The sequence below is a fragment of the Onychostruthus taczanowskii genome, unplaced genomic scaffold (assembly GCF_017590055.1).
Source record: "Onychostruthus taczanowskii isolate IOZ18803 unplaced genomic scaffold, ASM1759005v1 scaffold63, whole genome shotgun sequence".
NCBI lineage: Eukaryota > Metazoa > Chordata > Aves > Passeriformes > Passeridae > Onychostruthus > Onychostruthus taczanowskii.
The window spans coordinates 1,564,563-1,578,429 of NW_024504012.1; the positions used below are offsets into that span (position 1 = coordinate 1,564,563).

Sequence of the window (13,867 nt, forward strand, 5' to 3'; positions counted from 1 at the left end):
GAGAACCACAGAGAAGAGGCCTAGATAGCTGGAAGCCAAGATATGAATGAGACAGAGCCTTGCTGTTACCTTGCTGTTATCTCTCTATTTCTCCTCCAGCCTCCTTCCATTCCCTAAGTTGGGGAATGAGGTGCATAAAAGCAGCAATAGGATTTATTCAGAACAAATTACAGTGAAAGTGCTCTGTGAATAGTGTCTTAAAGAATAATAATTTTACCTAATTGACAGCTAAAGCCTTTTTTAAGGTAGAAAAAGAGAATCTAAATTTAAATGAACATATTTAAATTAAGCTTCTTTTTTATTTAAAACTTCAGTGTCAAACCTAATGAAAGAACTTTTTGTTCCCTTTCTTGCTATTCCGTGGATTCTAATTTCATCTGTCTTGGAGCTTAACCAGCTGATACTGCTGTGACTGTTGTGCAACAGATGCTTGGGGAAAGAATGTGTGTGTGACAGAGTGAGCTGTGTGAGCACAGAAGTGCTTTGAGTTTCCAGCAGGAGTCTGTGTCGCTGGGTCAGCTGCGCTGCTCCTGCAGCGCCGTGTGGCCCCGTTTCTGTCAGGAGGGAGTCCAGCGTGAGCTTGAGCAGCTGTGAGATATTTGCTGTTAGTGGTGGTGTCTGAAAACTGTTCAAGAACCCAATTGCTTTTATTCAGATGTTGAGCATAAATTTGCATTTCATTCTTCTGGTTCATCTGCATTGTACAGTTCTGGTTTATCCTCCTGATAGTTAAATATGGCAGGTGTGTCCTCATGCAGATCTCCGTTTCATACCATAAGCGAGCTGAGGTCTCCTGGGTTCCACTTAGGAATGAAGTTTCACTGCCTTCAGAATACCTGCAAGCCCTTCTGTGCATGCATTTCATGGAAAAAATTTTTTGGGAACAAGGTGACCAGAACTGCATAGAGTACAGCATCAGTGTCTCTTTTGCAATGTTTTGCAGGTAGTGTTGGTTAATAACTAATGCAAATATCTGAGTCTCATGTGGCTACTTCATGCTTACAGCTTGAGTGGCATCATTTCAAGGTGAAATTTACAGCAGAAATTTTACAGGAGTCAGCTACAAGAGTCCTTTAATAATTGACCTTTTTTTCTTTTCATTCTTCTGTCCATCAAATAGTTTTATTTCTTCTGTATTACATTGCTTTCCTGTATTTCTAAATGATTTTTGTTATAATATTTGTAGTGGTATTGCATATGTAATAACTCTTAGTAATCTGTTTTTTTAATATTATGCTGCCCTATCTGTTCTTGTCATGCCTCTACCCAACGTGTGTTTTCTTCTCTCTCTTATTTCAGTCTTTGCTAGTGGTAAATTAGGCAGTGCTTTGCCAAGATTCACACATCTGGAGATTTCATAATGTGTGAGATTTTAGGTCTGTGACTTTATTATTTTCAGTGATAAATTTCCTGCAGGAGAATGCAGTAGTATTAAATTGCTTGAGCTTTTATTTTGTCTTTTGTGGAAATTGCTACTTTTATCCATTTTACTCTCTTAATATCATCATGCCTACTGAAACCTGAATTAAAGTGTGGCATTAGGTGTTTTTAATTTCTCTTCTTTAAGGATATTTGCATACTGTCTTTATTTATGCAGTGCAGTAACTTGGGTGGGTTTCTGCTTTGGTGGCTGGAATGGGAAATGAAGGATACAGTTTGTTTTTTCTTTGTTGTTCTTTGCCTGTTCCTTGGTGACTCTCCACTTCATTGTGGAGCTTTTATGTTCGTTGTGTCTTCTTCTTTAGGTGTGGAGTGTGTGCTTTGAATTTTTTTTTTAGTCTGGTTTCTACTTTTTTTCGTTGTGGTCTTATCAGTTGTCTCAGCTTTTACCTTTTAGACCGTAAGTTTCCCTGCACTCTCTAGTTTCCACAAAATCGGGAGCTGAGGTTCATTGTGTTTGAAACAGATTTTTTTGGTCCCTAAAGTCTTTGATAGTGGCTCTGCATTTATAGTTAATGATGATCCATGCAAGGCACTTTTGTTTTCTTAATGGGGATCTGTGATCAAAACAAATGACACTTTGTATACTGACATTATGAGTTAAGAACAAATTGGATATCGGTCATCTTGACTCTTGAGCTATTCCTAAAACTTCAGTGTTTGTTTCCTCAAAGCTTCTGTACTGTTCTGGGCAGGAAGTTTCAAATGTAGTTTTAGGGTTGTCTTTTAAAATGCTGTTTATACAGTATTTTGGGACAGTGTTGACCCAAACTGAGCCAAGAACATCTGCTGTGGAAGGGAGTCAGTCGTAAGTGTTCTGTTAGATGTCTGTGAGAGTCCGGTGCTCTCTGCTCAGGTTCTTCCAGACACTCCACGCATGGAGGGTGTAATGCTTAATGCTAGATTAACCATTTGTGTATAGCTGATGTTAGAGAGGATTTCTGATTTAGCAGTGTGATAGAAAATACACTGAAATCACAATACAAATGCAAGTTCAACCTAGCAATCTCCAGCAATTGCAGTATACAGTTTCAACACAGTACCGGTGTGTGATCTGGAGTGTGCTCACTGTCACGATGCTGGTGACACCAGGAAGGAATACGTGGGCTGGAGCCAGCTGAGGCTCTGAAATTCCTTGGTTCTGTGGTTTTGTAGAGGCACGTCTCGGCTGCCCCGTGCTGCTGTAGCTAAGCCCGGGAGACGCTTGTAACAAAGAACTCGGGGAGAAGCGTTTCCAGCCAGTTGATTCACTCAGCTGGGATGCAGTCAGTGGGTCTGACTGAGCTGTTTATGTGAAACAAAGGGCACTCTCTGCTCCCCTTTGTGCTGAGATCAGGCCGGCTCTGCAGCAGCTGTGCTCGGGCACACCCTGCTGCTGCCCGGGCTGGCCTCCCTTTGGGGCGATCTGCAGCTCCGTCCCTGCATGGGAATGAGCCTTGGGTGAATTTGCAGAAAAACTCACTGAAGGCAACAGACCCCGCTTAGCTGTGCTGGCTTTGGCTGGGATGAAGTTCATTTTCTCCACGGTATCTAGTGTGCGGCTGTGTTTTGGATTTGTGCTAAGAACAGTGTTGATACCACAGCAATATTTTGGTTACTCTGAGCAGGGCTTACACAGAATCAAGGCCTTTTCTGCTCCTCATCCCACCAGCAAAGAGGCTGGGGTGCACAACAGATTGGGAGGGGGTATAGCCAGGACAGCTGACCCCAACAGGGTAATTCTAGGTCATATATATATATATAATAATATAAATCTGGGGGAAGAAGGTGGAAGGGATGCCATTTGGAGTTGCTTTTGCCTTTCCAAGTCACTGTTACACAGGATGGAACCCTGCTTTCCTGGGCTGGCTGAACACCTGCCTGCTCATGGGAAGCAGTGAATTAATTCCTTGCTTTGCTTGATCACACAGGTTTTGCTTTTCCTGCTGAACTGTCTCCATCTCAACCAAAGAGATTTTTCACTTCTATTCTGCTGATTCTCTCCCCCATCCACTGTGGGGGAGTGAGTGAGTGACTGGCTGCATGGGGCTGAATTGTTGGCTGGGGCTAAACCGCAGCAATAGTCTAGATATTTTCATTGTTTGGGTGTGATGAATATTTGTATCAGTATTTTTAGTTTGCTTTCTACTGTGCAGTATGAATGGCATGGTAGGAAGATACCACACAGTGTGTCAAGGCTTCAGGCTGGCGTAAGTGCTTGGGTGTTTGTGCATCGTAGGGAACACTCTCAGTTCCACGTGTAATTCATTTCTGAGCACAAAGGCACTTGTTGAATTAGAGAGGAGAAACTGACTGGAAGTTCAAATTACTCAGTGTAATTCTGTTTTGGTAATTGGATATACAAGGTAGGCAGTGAGCACTGTGACTCACTATTGCAGTGTGGTGACAGTCATTCCACAGACCCAGCTGTGCTGCTCTGAACTTCTCTGCTCTTGATCACTTTCTGATATTGCTGTTACTATTTTTATGATTATAACTGATTATTTTGGTGTTGAGCAGAAGGATAGTATAGGAAACAGATGATTTAGTTATTCCAGTGTGAGGATTTTTCCAATATTTGTCTCATGTGGCACATTGACCAAAACTGTTGCTGTGACTGTTCCTGTCACAGCAGTGGTGATGTACTTTTGAAAGCTGCTAGGCATGAGAACATTGTGAAGGTTGCCAATTCTGGAACTTTAAAGTTGATAAATATATGTATTTACAGCAGTTCAGTGCTAATTCAGCTCCTTAGTGTATCCACAAAGCGTGGAAAAGTATAAATATATTCAGACATACCCTTGTAATGCAGCAATGGACACAAAATTATCATTGTGTGGACAGCTTTGTTAGGATACAGCTTGATGGTAGATGTTATATTTTGTAAACTCCATTTCCTTTGGATGGAGGGTTTTTTCCTAAGTGATTTTCTGCTTATTAAAAAAATAAATTGAAAAAAACAATGTTTGTGTGCCTCCTAGACCTTATCAGCCTGGTGGGCCACACCTGACTAAGAGACAGAGTTCTCTCAACTCCCATCGCAGTAACCAGGTAGAAGAGGAAAACTTGGATCAGTGTGCTGTCCCTTCCAGGCAGATCCTGGGAGGTGGAAAGTCTGTCAGGAAATACGGGGAGGAGTTCCTGTGAGTGGCTGTGAGTTATGTGAGAGGAGTCATTGAGGAAACTGGGCTTTAGCATTTGCTGATAGAGGAATTAATTTGCTCTTGTTAATGTGAGGCTGAGCTGCCAACTCCATAGGCTTCTATGATATGTGTAATTGCTTTTAATTAGCACCATCCAAATACCTCCACAAAAAAAAAGCCCCCAGAGCTCAGGTTTTTGTTTTTCCTTGCACAGAAGGACATTCCTAATTCTTTCCCTTTTTGCCTCCCATTAATATGGGGAAGGGGAACAGTTGAAGCTGCTGTGAGCTAAGGGTAAAATATATAACCTTAAATTAAGATTACACAATTTTGTCATACTCTCCATAACTGTATCATGCAAAGCCAAAGTTTCAACTTTCCTTAAAAATACAGTGGTTAAAAAAACCCCAAATTTTTAAAGGGTAGGGTTTTTTTTAGCAGAGATTACATTGGGATAAATGTACCATTTTGAGCATGTGGGGGGCCTGAAACTGGTGTTGAGATGTGATAGCTCTGTCCTCTACTGTCACCACATAAATGAAACTTGTAACACATCAGAGTTTTATTTCTGTGCTTCTCCCTTCTGTAAATGAAAAAGCTGCAGGAGAGGCACTGGGGAGCTGTGAGTTTGGCAATATTCCACAGGACAATCTGAAGGGTAATTGAGATGGGGAAGGACAGGACAGCAGTGAAGCCAGAGATGAGATTTTTTTCCTTTATGTGGTCTGTAATTTAAAGCTTAAGTGCAGCTGAATGCATTTTCAGTGGAGGAATCAGTGTTAATTAAAGCACATGGACTGGGAGTGTAACATTAAAGTGAAATGTAGCATCCTCTCTCCTGTGAATGAGAGACTTCTGTCAGTTTCCCCAAAACAAAAAAGGGTGGAATGTGGGTGTCCTGAGCTGCAGAAACACAGCTCAGATGGGACTGGTAATACTCAGAAATACCAGTAGTGTTTGACTGACTTTTGTCATATTGCTCTCTTTAATTGCTTTCCTTTCTGCATTGAATTCTTATGGTGACGCTTTAAAATTTGAGGATGTTTTACTACTTAAATATTGCTCCTTTTTTAGGATATTTTCTTATTTAAATATTGCAGTTTCTTGCCTTCCAGGATTTTCTGTCTGACATACTTGGTTTAGGTCACTTGGAGATACAGCTTTTCAGATTATTTTATTTCATTCCTTAGAGGCATTAAGTATGAGCTGCTGTAAAACTGTTTTGTCATGTGGAATTACCCAGTTACCTGTCACTCTCCATTTGTTTTCAGACCATGCAATAGCTCTGAATTAAACTACAAACCAAAAGTGAATTTAATAAACAGCAGCAACTTTGGAAGCAGTCACATGTGCTATAGACATAGATCCATGAAAGCTGATTTATAATCGTTTTCACACTAGAGGGCACTAACAGCTCATTAATTTAAGCACAAACCAATTTTTACTCTGTAACACTGTGGTTGGGTAGTCTTACTCTTTTTATAGTGGATGCCAAAGGCTTCCATTTCTTTGCAGCCTTTTCTCTGCAGAAATGAAAGTCATAGTATTCATGCAAGGATGCATTAGAAGTCAGTGTGTGGAGTTTTCCTTTGTGTGTTTTTTCCATTTGAAGTTTTTTTACTAAGCAATAGTTTGGGTCATTTGTGGAGAAAATTATAAATTCCATTTTTACTTTTAATTGCTTTCAATGTAATAATTTTTGCTTAAAGCTAGTGAAGAGTCCTGTAAGACAGGAAGTGATTAGATAATACCTTAAAGTTACCTAATAGAGTTAACATATATACTGGAATACACTTTTTAAAGCTGGTAATAAAAGAAAAAGCAGAATATATGAACTGATGTTGCAGACCTCAATTTGTTAGGGCTACTGCATGTATTTTCATATTGATTCCTGGCATAGAGAAAACAATAGGGGAAAATAAAATGGTAAGTCAATACTGCCAGTGACTGATGGATCTTAATGGAACCTTCAGTTGCTTATGTTGGTTTTAAGTAAGTAATTTTAAAATACAGGTTAGAATCTGAAGTCTGGACCTCTGTGGTGTAGCCATTTTGGAAGTCCTTTATTTTGTTAACGATTTTAGGCACTGAATCTTGATGAAAACCCCTGCAGAAAGTGGTTTCTGACACCTTTTTGCTCTTTGTAGGAATGGTTATTGGGTTGCCTTGGAGATGATCCTGCTGCTGTAAATGTAGGGCCGAAGATTAATGGTGTGGGCAGTATGGAGCTGATGAACGGACAGTCCAGTGGTGTTAACATTGCAGCTACTGCTTCAGAGGTAAGGACTGGAAACCTCAACTAACTGAGTACTCAATTTTTACTTCAAGAGCACTAAAATGTGAGTTTTTGTTTTAACAGCTGTCATCCAGCAGATTCTTGTTCTGTGTGTTGGTTTCATACACCCCAGTTTAGTGTGAATAAAATGTAAAGTCCTGAACTTGGCATACCGAAATAGAGCATGAACTTGCATATACCATAGCCAGAGCTGACTTTTTCCATGTTCTCTTCCATCACATCTAGACAAGGAAGCTTTTCTTTTCAAGTTTTAACAAGAATAGACACTCTTAGCACGTTAAGCTAGCTTGGCAAGGCCGGTGGGAAATGTTCTTTTTTTTGACAGGTACTTGTGTGTGTGTACTGAGGAGCAGTCTGACACAGCAGCAGTGGAATAAAGTTGTTCCCTTTGTCTCTTGGACTATATTCTGGCGTAGGTGGGGGTCCCTCCTGCCCATCAAAGCTTCTGCCCTCTAGAAAGGAACAGCTTGTGAGCTGTTCATCAGCCAAGCAGTGGAGATTGGCCTCATCTACTGGTGCCTCTTAGTTTGAAGTGAATGTATTTTTCCACTTGTCATCTGCTTGTTAAGGAAGAGGCTTGGGCTGAAATTAGAACACTACAAAGTCAGTAGGGAGGAGAGCCACAAAGTCCTGACTGAAGTTGCTTCCTTCCATGAATCTCTGCACTGAACCATGTTTATTTTCATGTTTACAGATGAGTTTTGATAGCAGTTATGTGTGGTATGCACTTGCATATGGAAATGGGGAGTACCACAAACAAGGTGAAAGGAAAATTGGAGTCTAGTGTTACCAAAAGGAACCAAATGATCTCCACCATAATTACACAACTATTGTCAAGAAAGCTGGCATCAGTCTCCAAAGATCATTGTTTGTTTTGATATAGATTCTTGTACTCCCCTTATAATTGCTTCATGAATCATTGACTGTTTTTTGGCGCGCACCTGAAAAATTTTCTTGGAGGAAAGCAACATTTTTAGTCAGCAAAATAGTCTAGAATGTTTATGTGATGTCTGATGAAATTGAGCAAAATATATTTTGGCAAAATTACATTAATTTACTTTAAGCAAGTGATATTTTTTTTCTAGCTTGACTAAGAAGTAGGAAAGAGGACTCATAACTGAAATGTTTCTATAAGCATACTAGTTACTGAAAATGCATGTCTGGTATCAAATTTTTGGTGGCGTTTTCAAAGGCAGATTTTTCAGAGAGATTGTAATGTCAGAATCTAATTAAAAGTGGACATAATTATTAAATAAGCTTTTTCTTCATAATGTGTCCTTATAACAAAAGTGCTTGAAAATGGACATGAGTTTATTTCAACTGGCTGAATTCTCAAGGACCCATGTCCACAGTCTTGAAAGCTTGCAGCATTAGCAGCAAAGTGGCACAGACTGTCAGAAAGGGCCTTGATTGTGTTAGCCACCCCAACAATCCCACCCTGTGCATCCCTGGAGAAGTGTCCAAACCCTCCTGGAGCTCTGGCAGCCTTGGGGCTGTGCCCATTCCCTGGGGAGCCTGGGCAGTGCCCAGCACCCTCTGGGGAAGAACCTTTTCTTAACACCCAAGCCAAACTTCCCCTGACACAGCTTCAGGAGTGAATAAATAGAATGTAGGTCTGCATCTCTGTGCTAGAGGAAATGATTCTCATTACACAGATGTGTTGCTTTAATGTGAAAATTGTATATGAAACATACGAAGCCAATATGAAGTGTTTATTTTTTGAGCCACATTTATATTTTGCAGGGAAGCAAAATCTTTATTTTGTAGGTAAATGTTCATAGAATGATATCCTAGGATCTGTTACTTTTTGCAAATGTGAATTACTGTAATTTAAAAACAACACTGAAATTCCTTCTGCTAAATGTTGTCAGCAGGAACACATGCAGCTCAGTGTCATTTTTGTAAGCTTCCATGTTTTTAAGAGAAAGAGGAAGAGAAGTGATAACTATTCCCTTGGGGCAGACCCTGTCTTTTTCCTTACCTTTCTTCCATTTGAAATTCAGTGTGACTGTATTGCTTTTGTTGATATAGTTGCTGTTATTACCTTTCCTATCAATAAAATTTAATTATGCATTGAAATATAACTGTTGTGTTTTGAAGCATTCCTTTGAAATCATGGAATTATGGGTCATTGGAAGGGATGATAAAGCCCATGCAGTGCCACCCCCTGCCATGGGCAGGGACACCTTCCACTATCCCAGGTTGCTCAGAGCCCCATCCAGCCAGGCCATGAACACTTCCAGGGATCCAGGGGCAGCCACAGCTTCTCTGGGCACCCTGTGCCAGGGCCTCCCCACCCTCACAGCAAAGAACTTCTTCCTAATATCTAATCTAATCCTGCCCTCCTTCAGCTAGAAGGCAATCCATAGAAATCCAGATATTACTTTGAAGGTCTGATTTCTTGCAGTCCACATCAGGAAAAAGTCTGTTCTGTGACTGAATTTACCCAATAGAAAAATTGTGTGAACAATGATGTTTGGACAGAAATTTTGCTTTTGAGAGTGTAAAAAAGAGAAGACAAAAAGAAGAGGACAGGTCCAAAACATCCTCAGTGTTTTTTTGTTTCTGCAGAAGAGTAGCAGCTCCGAGTCCTTGAGTGACAAGGGTTCAGCTGAACTGAAGAAGAGCTTTGATGCAGTGGTATTTGATGTTCTAAAGGTCACACCAGAGGAATATGCGGTAAGCAAGTCCAGGAATCCCAATTACTTTGTGTGTGACTCTCCTTTGCAGCTTTTCCTCTGCTTCTCTATTTCTGCACTTCTTTTGCCTAATATCTGTCATCCATGGATTTTAAAAACAGATCCTGTTCTTTAGTTCTTCATTGTCTCTATTCTGTTTGAAATTTGAATTGAAATTAAGTGATCTTTTTGGGTTCTGCTGTCCAGGTATTTTTCATACTCTTATATGTAGCATAGACCAAAGATTCTTCATTTATGTAATGCAGCTTAATTCTGACATGCATATTTAATTGCAAGGCTATACTTGATCTGTACTTGGTTTTTTTTCCTGGAGCTATTTTAATTCTTAACTCTGCTAATTCTTGCTCTAGGAATCTTTTCTAGGTTTCTTCTTTTGGCTGCACAGAATAATGAGATGTTTAACCAAAACATTAGTTGATTGTTTTGTTTTGTTTTTACTCCCTGTAGAGGTGAGGACAACAGATGGTCCCTCTAAGTGATTCAAATATGTTGCTAGAAAGATTGCTAAGCTCTTAATGTATTTCCAATTCAAGTGATGAGATTCATGAGGAGTTGTCCTGGGGAGATTATTGATATGGAGTAATACATGTCACAAAATATTCCCATTTAGTTTGTTCTGGTTTATAATTGTTAATAACTATTTCAGTTAATTATTAATGGCACGATTGATTTTAATGAGAACTCTGAAAATTTAAAGCAGCTGGATTATGAAGTGGTACTTACACATTAAATTCTTCTTGGCTAAGGATCATAATTAATTATGGGATTTATTCCTGACTGAGGCTTAAGTCATGTGGTTTGGGCCTCTTCCTTGCACTGTTGTCAGGAACAGCTGGGCAATGCATCACCTACTTTCCATGGGAAGATATTTTTTGGGGCTGGCTATGCTTCCAGTTTCATCTTATGATTCCTGTACATAAAGTAAATCTAAGTACTTAGAGAATCTGGGGCTAGGGACATGAATTCCAGTGGAATTATGCATTCAGGCCAGAATGAGTTTGTTGAATGGCTCTACTATTTACCAGTGGTAGATGCTGTTGGGCAGCAGAATACATCAGTCAGTCTGTGGAGCTGCTGTCACTGCCTTGGACAGCAGAATATACAGAGGTGCCTTGTCATAGAATCACATTTCATAATTCTTTTGCTCCACCATCTAATCCTTCTTCTCTCAAATGCAGCAACCTTTGACTCTGTGTGTTCTACTGTTACCCACTTAAGAAATCTTGGTTAGAAAAAAATCTGTATTCAAATCCAGTGTTTTTCCTGTTTTCATGTTATGCCTCAGAGTGGGTAGAGTTCTACTCACCAACAGGAATCTTTTAATTAAGCATTTCACATTACAGTTATGAAGCTGTGCCTATATTTTTGGTTTCTATTACTAAGTATAATTTTGCTGTTTTCTTGGTCCTTCAAAAGAAACATTTTTGCTTTTAACCTTTTTCCTTTTAAAGTATCTTGTTCTTCATACCAGGTTTTATTTACTGTAAATCTATATGAAACATGTAGAATTCTGAACAATTGAACAAAATCATCAGTATTCAATCCTTTGGCAAGGAAATAATTGATTTAATTTCTTTTTCAATGTTTCTTTACACAGCTGCACCTCTTTGTTAATGCTTGTTTCCCCAGGCACACATATCTGCTTTTCCAGTAGCACCTTTTTGCTTTGAATACTGTCTTTTTCTGATCATTCTTGCTGAAGATTGTAGAAATAATTAAATTTGCCAAGAACTTAGGTACCCTGGAGGAAAAGTACCTTTGACCCTTGTTTTTATTTTCTTGGCCACTTCCTTATTCTTCCTGGGTTTAATCCTCCTATAACAGAGAGGTGTAAAATCTTCATCTGGGTTTCAGTGTGGATGTGAAGGCCAGACTGATACAGTAGGGCCAGCTCTTGAGGATGTAAAAGTGTGTGAGGTTTCCTGGTGATGGGTATTACCTCTTGGGTTGGACATGGATATGCTGCCAGCTGCTTTTTCAAAGTATGAGAAAGTTTCTCATTTAGTGATAGCTCTTATAAAATGGATGCAGTGCAGGCTGCAGACATGTCTCTGTGACAGCTGAATGAATACTGTTTAAAATAATGTCATTTATTTTGAATTGGTAAACTGATGAAATAATTTGTGGGCTACCTAAGTAGCTTATTGATTGAGAGGAAAGATAACCTGAAAAAGCCAGTAAAACAGCAATAATAGTAAGTTGATCCACAAGAAGTAGTTAGGCAGCTGTCTAAATAATGGTTAGGAAGCCTTGGCTCCAATGGAAAAGAGTTCCTGAACAGAGGTAAAGGTGAGAGTTCACTGACCAAGTCAACACAGATATTATGAGGTCCCATCCTGTACCTTGTGTGATCTGTTTGATCAGAACAGGTCTGTGTGCACAGATGGGAGAAGTACAATTATGCTGGAGGAAGAAGAACAAAAATCTGAAAGAAAATTAAGTTTGAGATGCACTGGAAATAAGATCCATGCTGGTGATTTCAGTACCAGTGAGAGACACAGATGTATTTTCAGTTCCCACTGTCTCAAAGACATCATTATCATTTCAAAACTCTCTCTGTTTAGTCGTTTAGTGGGTAAGAGACCAGTTGGACAACAAAAGGTATTGCTTATAATCCTGTATTTTCAAGAAGCTGCTACCAAGCCAAAGAGAAACCTGAGAGCAGATATTTTTGGTGATTTTATTTCCATATTCTCCCCTTTGGCAGTCATCTAACACTGTCCTGAGTACACAGGAGGAGTGCTGTTTTGTGTAATGGTCCTTTGTCTCGTAAGCAAGTCTTCCAGCCCTTCAAGGGGGCCAGTTGGAACAGTAATGGAAATTCTTGTTGTAATAGAGGTGTAAGAGTCAGTTATAACCTTGTTAGCAGCTGGGTGGTTTTAATCCTTCCCAAGGTTGAAAGCTGCTTTAGAAAGGGCTGAGTTACAGAAACGGGTGAGATGTTCAGGTCCTGCTGCTGCTGTTGCAAATTTATAGTTTGCTTTATCACCTTGCAGCTTACAGAAAGCTTCCAGGGGATGTATTAAATACCTGAGTGTTGCATAGATTTTGGGGAAGAAGAATCCCATTCAATGAGCATGAAGTAGGACATATTTAAGGATTCAATGGCCAGCTTTGTAGATACAACTAGGAAGGAGACCATCTCTGATTTAAAGACCTGCTTTTAGGCTGGTCACTGCTCAGTTCTTTATTCCTGGGCTGGAAGCCACAGCCAGGCTGGTGCCAGGCTTGCCCCGTGGTGTCTGGCCCTGCTGGGGGGGCCGTGGTGTGTCCAGGCTCGGCGTGGTCGCAGTGAATGCTCCCCATTTTCATCCCAGGGAGAAGTGTGGTTTTGAGCACACAGGGCACAATTTGTGGGGGACGGATCTGTTAGTGGTGCAGTGGCAGTGGAATGGGGAGGCTGGTGAGGCTGAAGGAAAGAAGGAGAATACTTGGGGACATGAGCTCCAAATTAAGGTGCTGGCCAACCTCAGGTTGAGGAAATATTTATTTTTTGCTTTACAGTAAATTCTTATTCCTTAGACAGCTACTGTTTAATTATTAGACTGTTTATTACTTTTTGACTCACTTTTCCATTTTATACTTTGACTTAGCCACGGTGGTGTAAATATTTGAGGTAGAATTAAGGGAAGCGCAGCTGTATAAATCCATTGCTTTTTTTTTCCCACCTAGTTATCTAAGAAGGATTCTTTATTCTTTGCCCTAGTCCCTGGAAGTGCTGTGGAGTATAAGTTCAGGCTAAAATGTATGTGTATTTCTTTCTTTTTAATTCTTGTGAAGTTTTGTCAAATCTTGTTGGAAGAAAATACTGCTTATTTTGGAAACAATGTGCAAATAGAGTTTATTTTAAAATGGTTTCAATGAAACAATGAGGAGTTCTTATGACCGTGAAATATCAGATTATCTACATCCTGTTAGCTTTACTTTGCAGAAGAATATTAGAGTAAATATGTTCCCAGTGAGAGCAAGAAGAAGCAACTTAATTACAGCGTGTGGAGGAACTATTGATGATAAAAGTTTTGGAGTGGACTTTGTGAGAAAAAAGTAGAGCTTCAACACAGGAACTGGAATCCCCTGGTGTTCATTCTGGACAGCAGAATTATTCTCCTACTGATGCTGTGCTTAACAGAGGCTTAGCTATTTTTTCAGTGAGGAAAATATCCTGGCAGCCTAGAGAGACAACACTAAGCCAAGTTGGAAGGCTTAAATATAATTCCTTCTAGAAATTCAGATTAAGGAACAATTTATGAAGTGCTGCTTCAACCAACATGGCTTCAAGGAAAATCAGGTGATGGCAGTGTTCTTCAATG

The 13,867-nt window shown here is 39.9% G+C and overlaps 1 protein-coding gene across 8 annotated transcripts in view; it reads left to right on the forward strand.

The window, feature by feature from the left end:
- RALGPS2 (Ral GEF with PH domain and SH3 binding motif 2) overlaps positions 1–13,867 on the forward strand; it is a 112,241-nt gene that overhangs the window by 16,338 nt on the left and 82,036 nt on the right. For all 8 annotated transcript variants that reach the window (XR_005953810.1, XR_005953812.1, XR_005953811.1 and 5 more), the window contains exons 2-3: positions 6,710–6,841; positions 9,430–9,537. Coding sequence is in view for 5 of the 8 variants with exons in the window: in XM_041420025.1 (XP_041275959.1) it covers positions 6,785–6,841; positions 9,430–9,537 (165 nt within the window). In the remaining 3 variants the exon portion in view is untranslated. The remainder of the gene's footprint in view (positions 1–6,709; positions 6,842–9,429; positions 9,538–13,867) is intronic.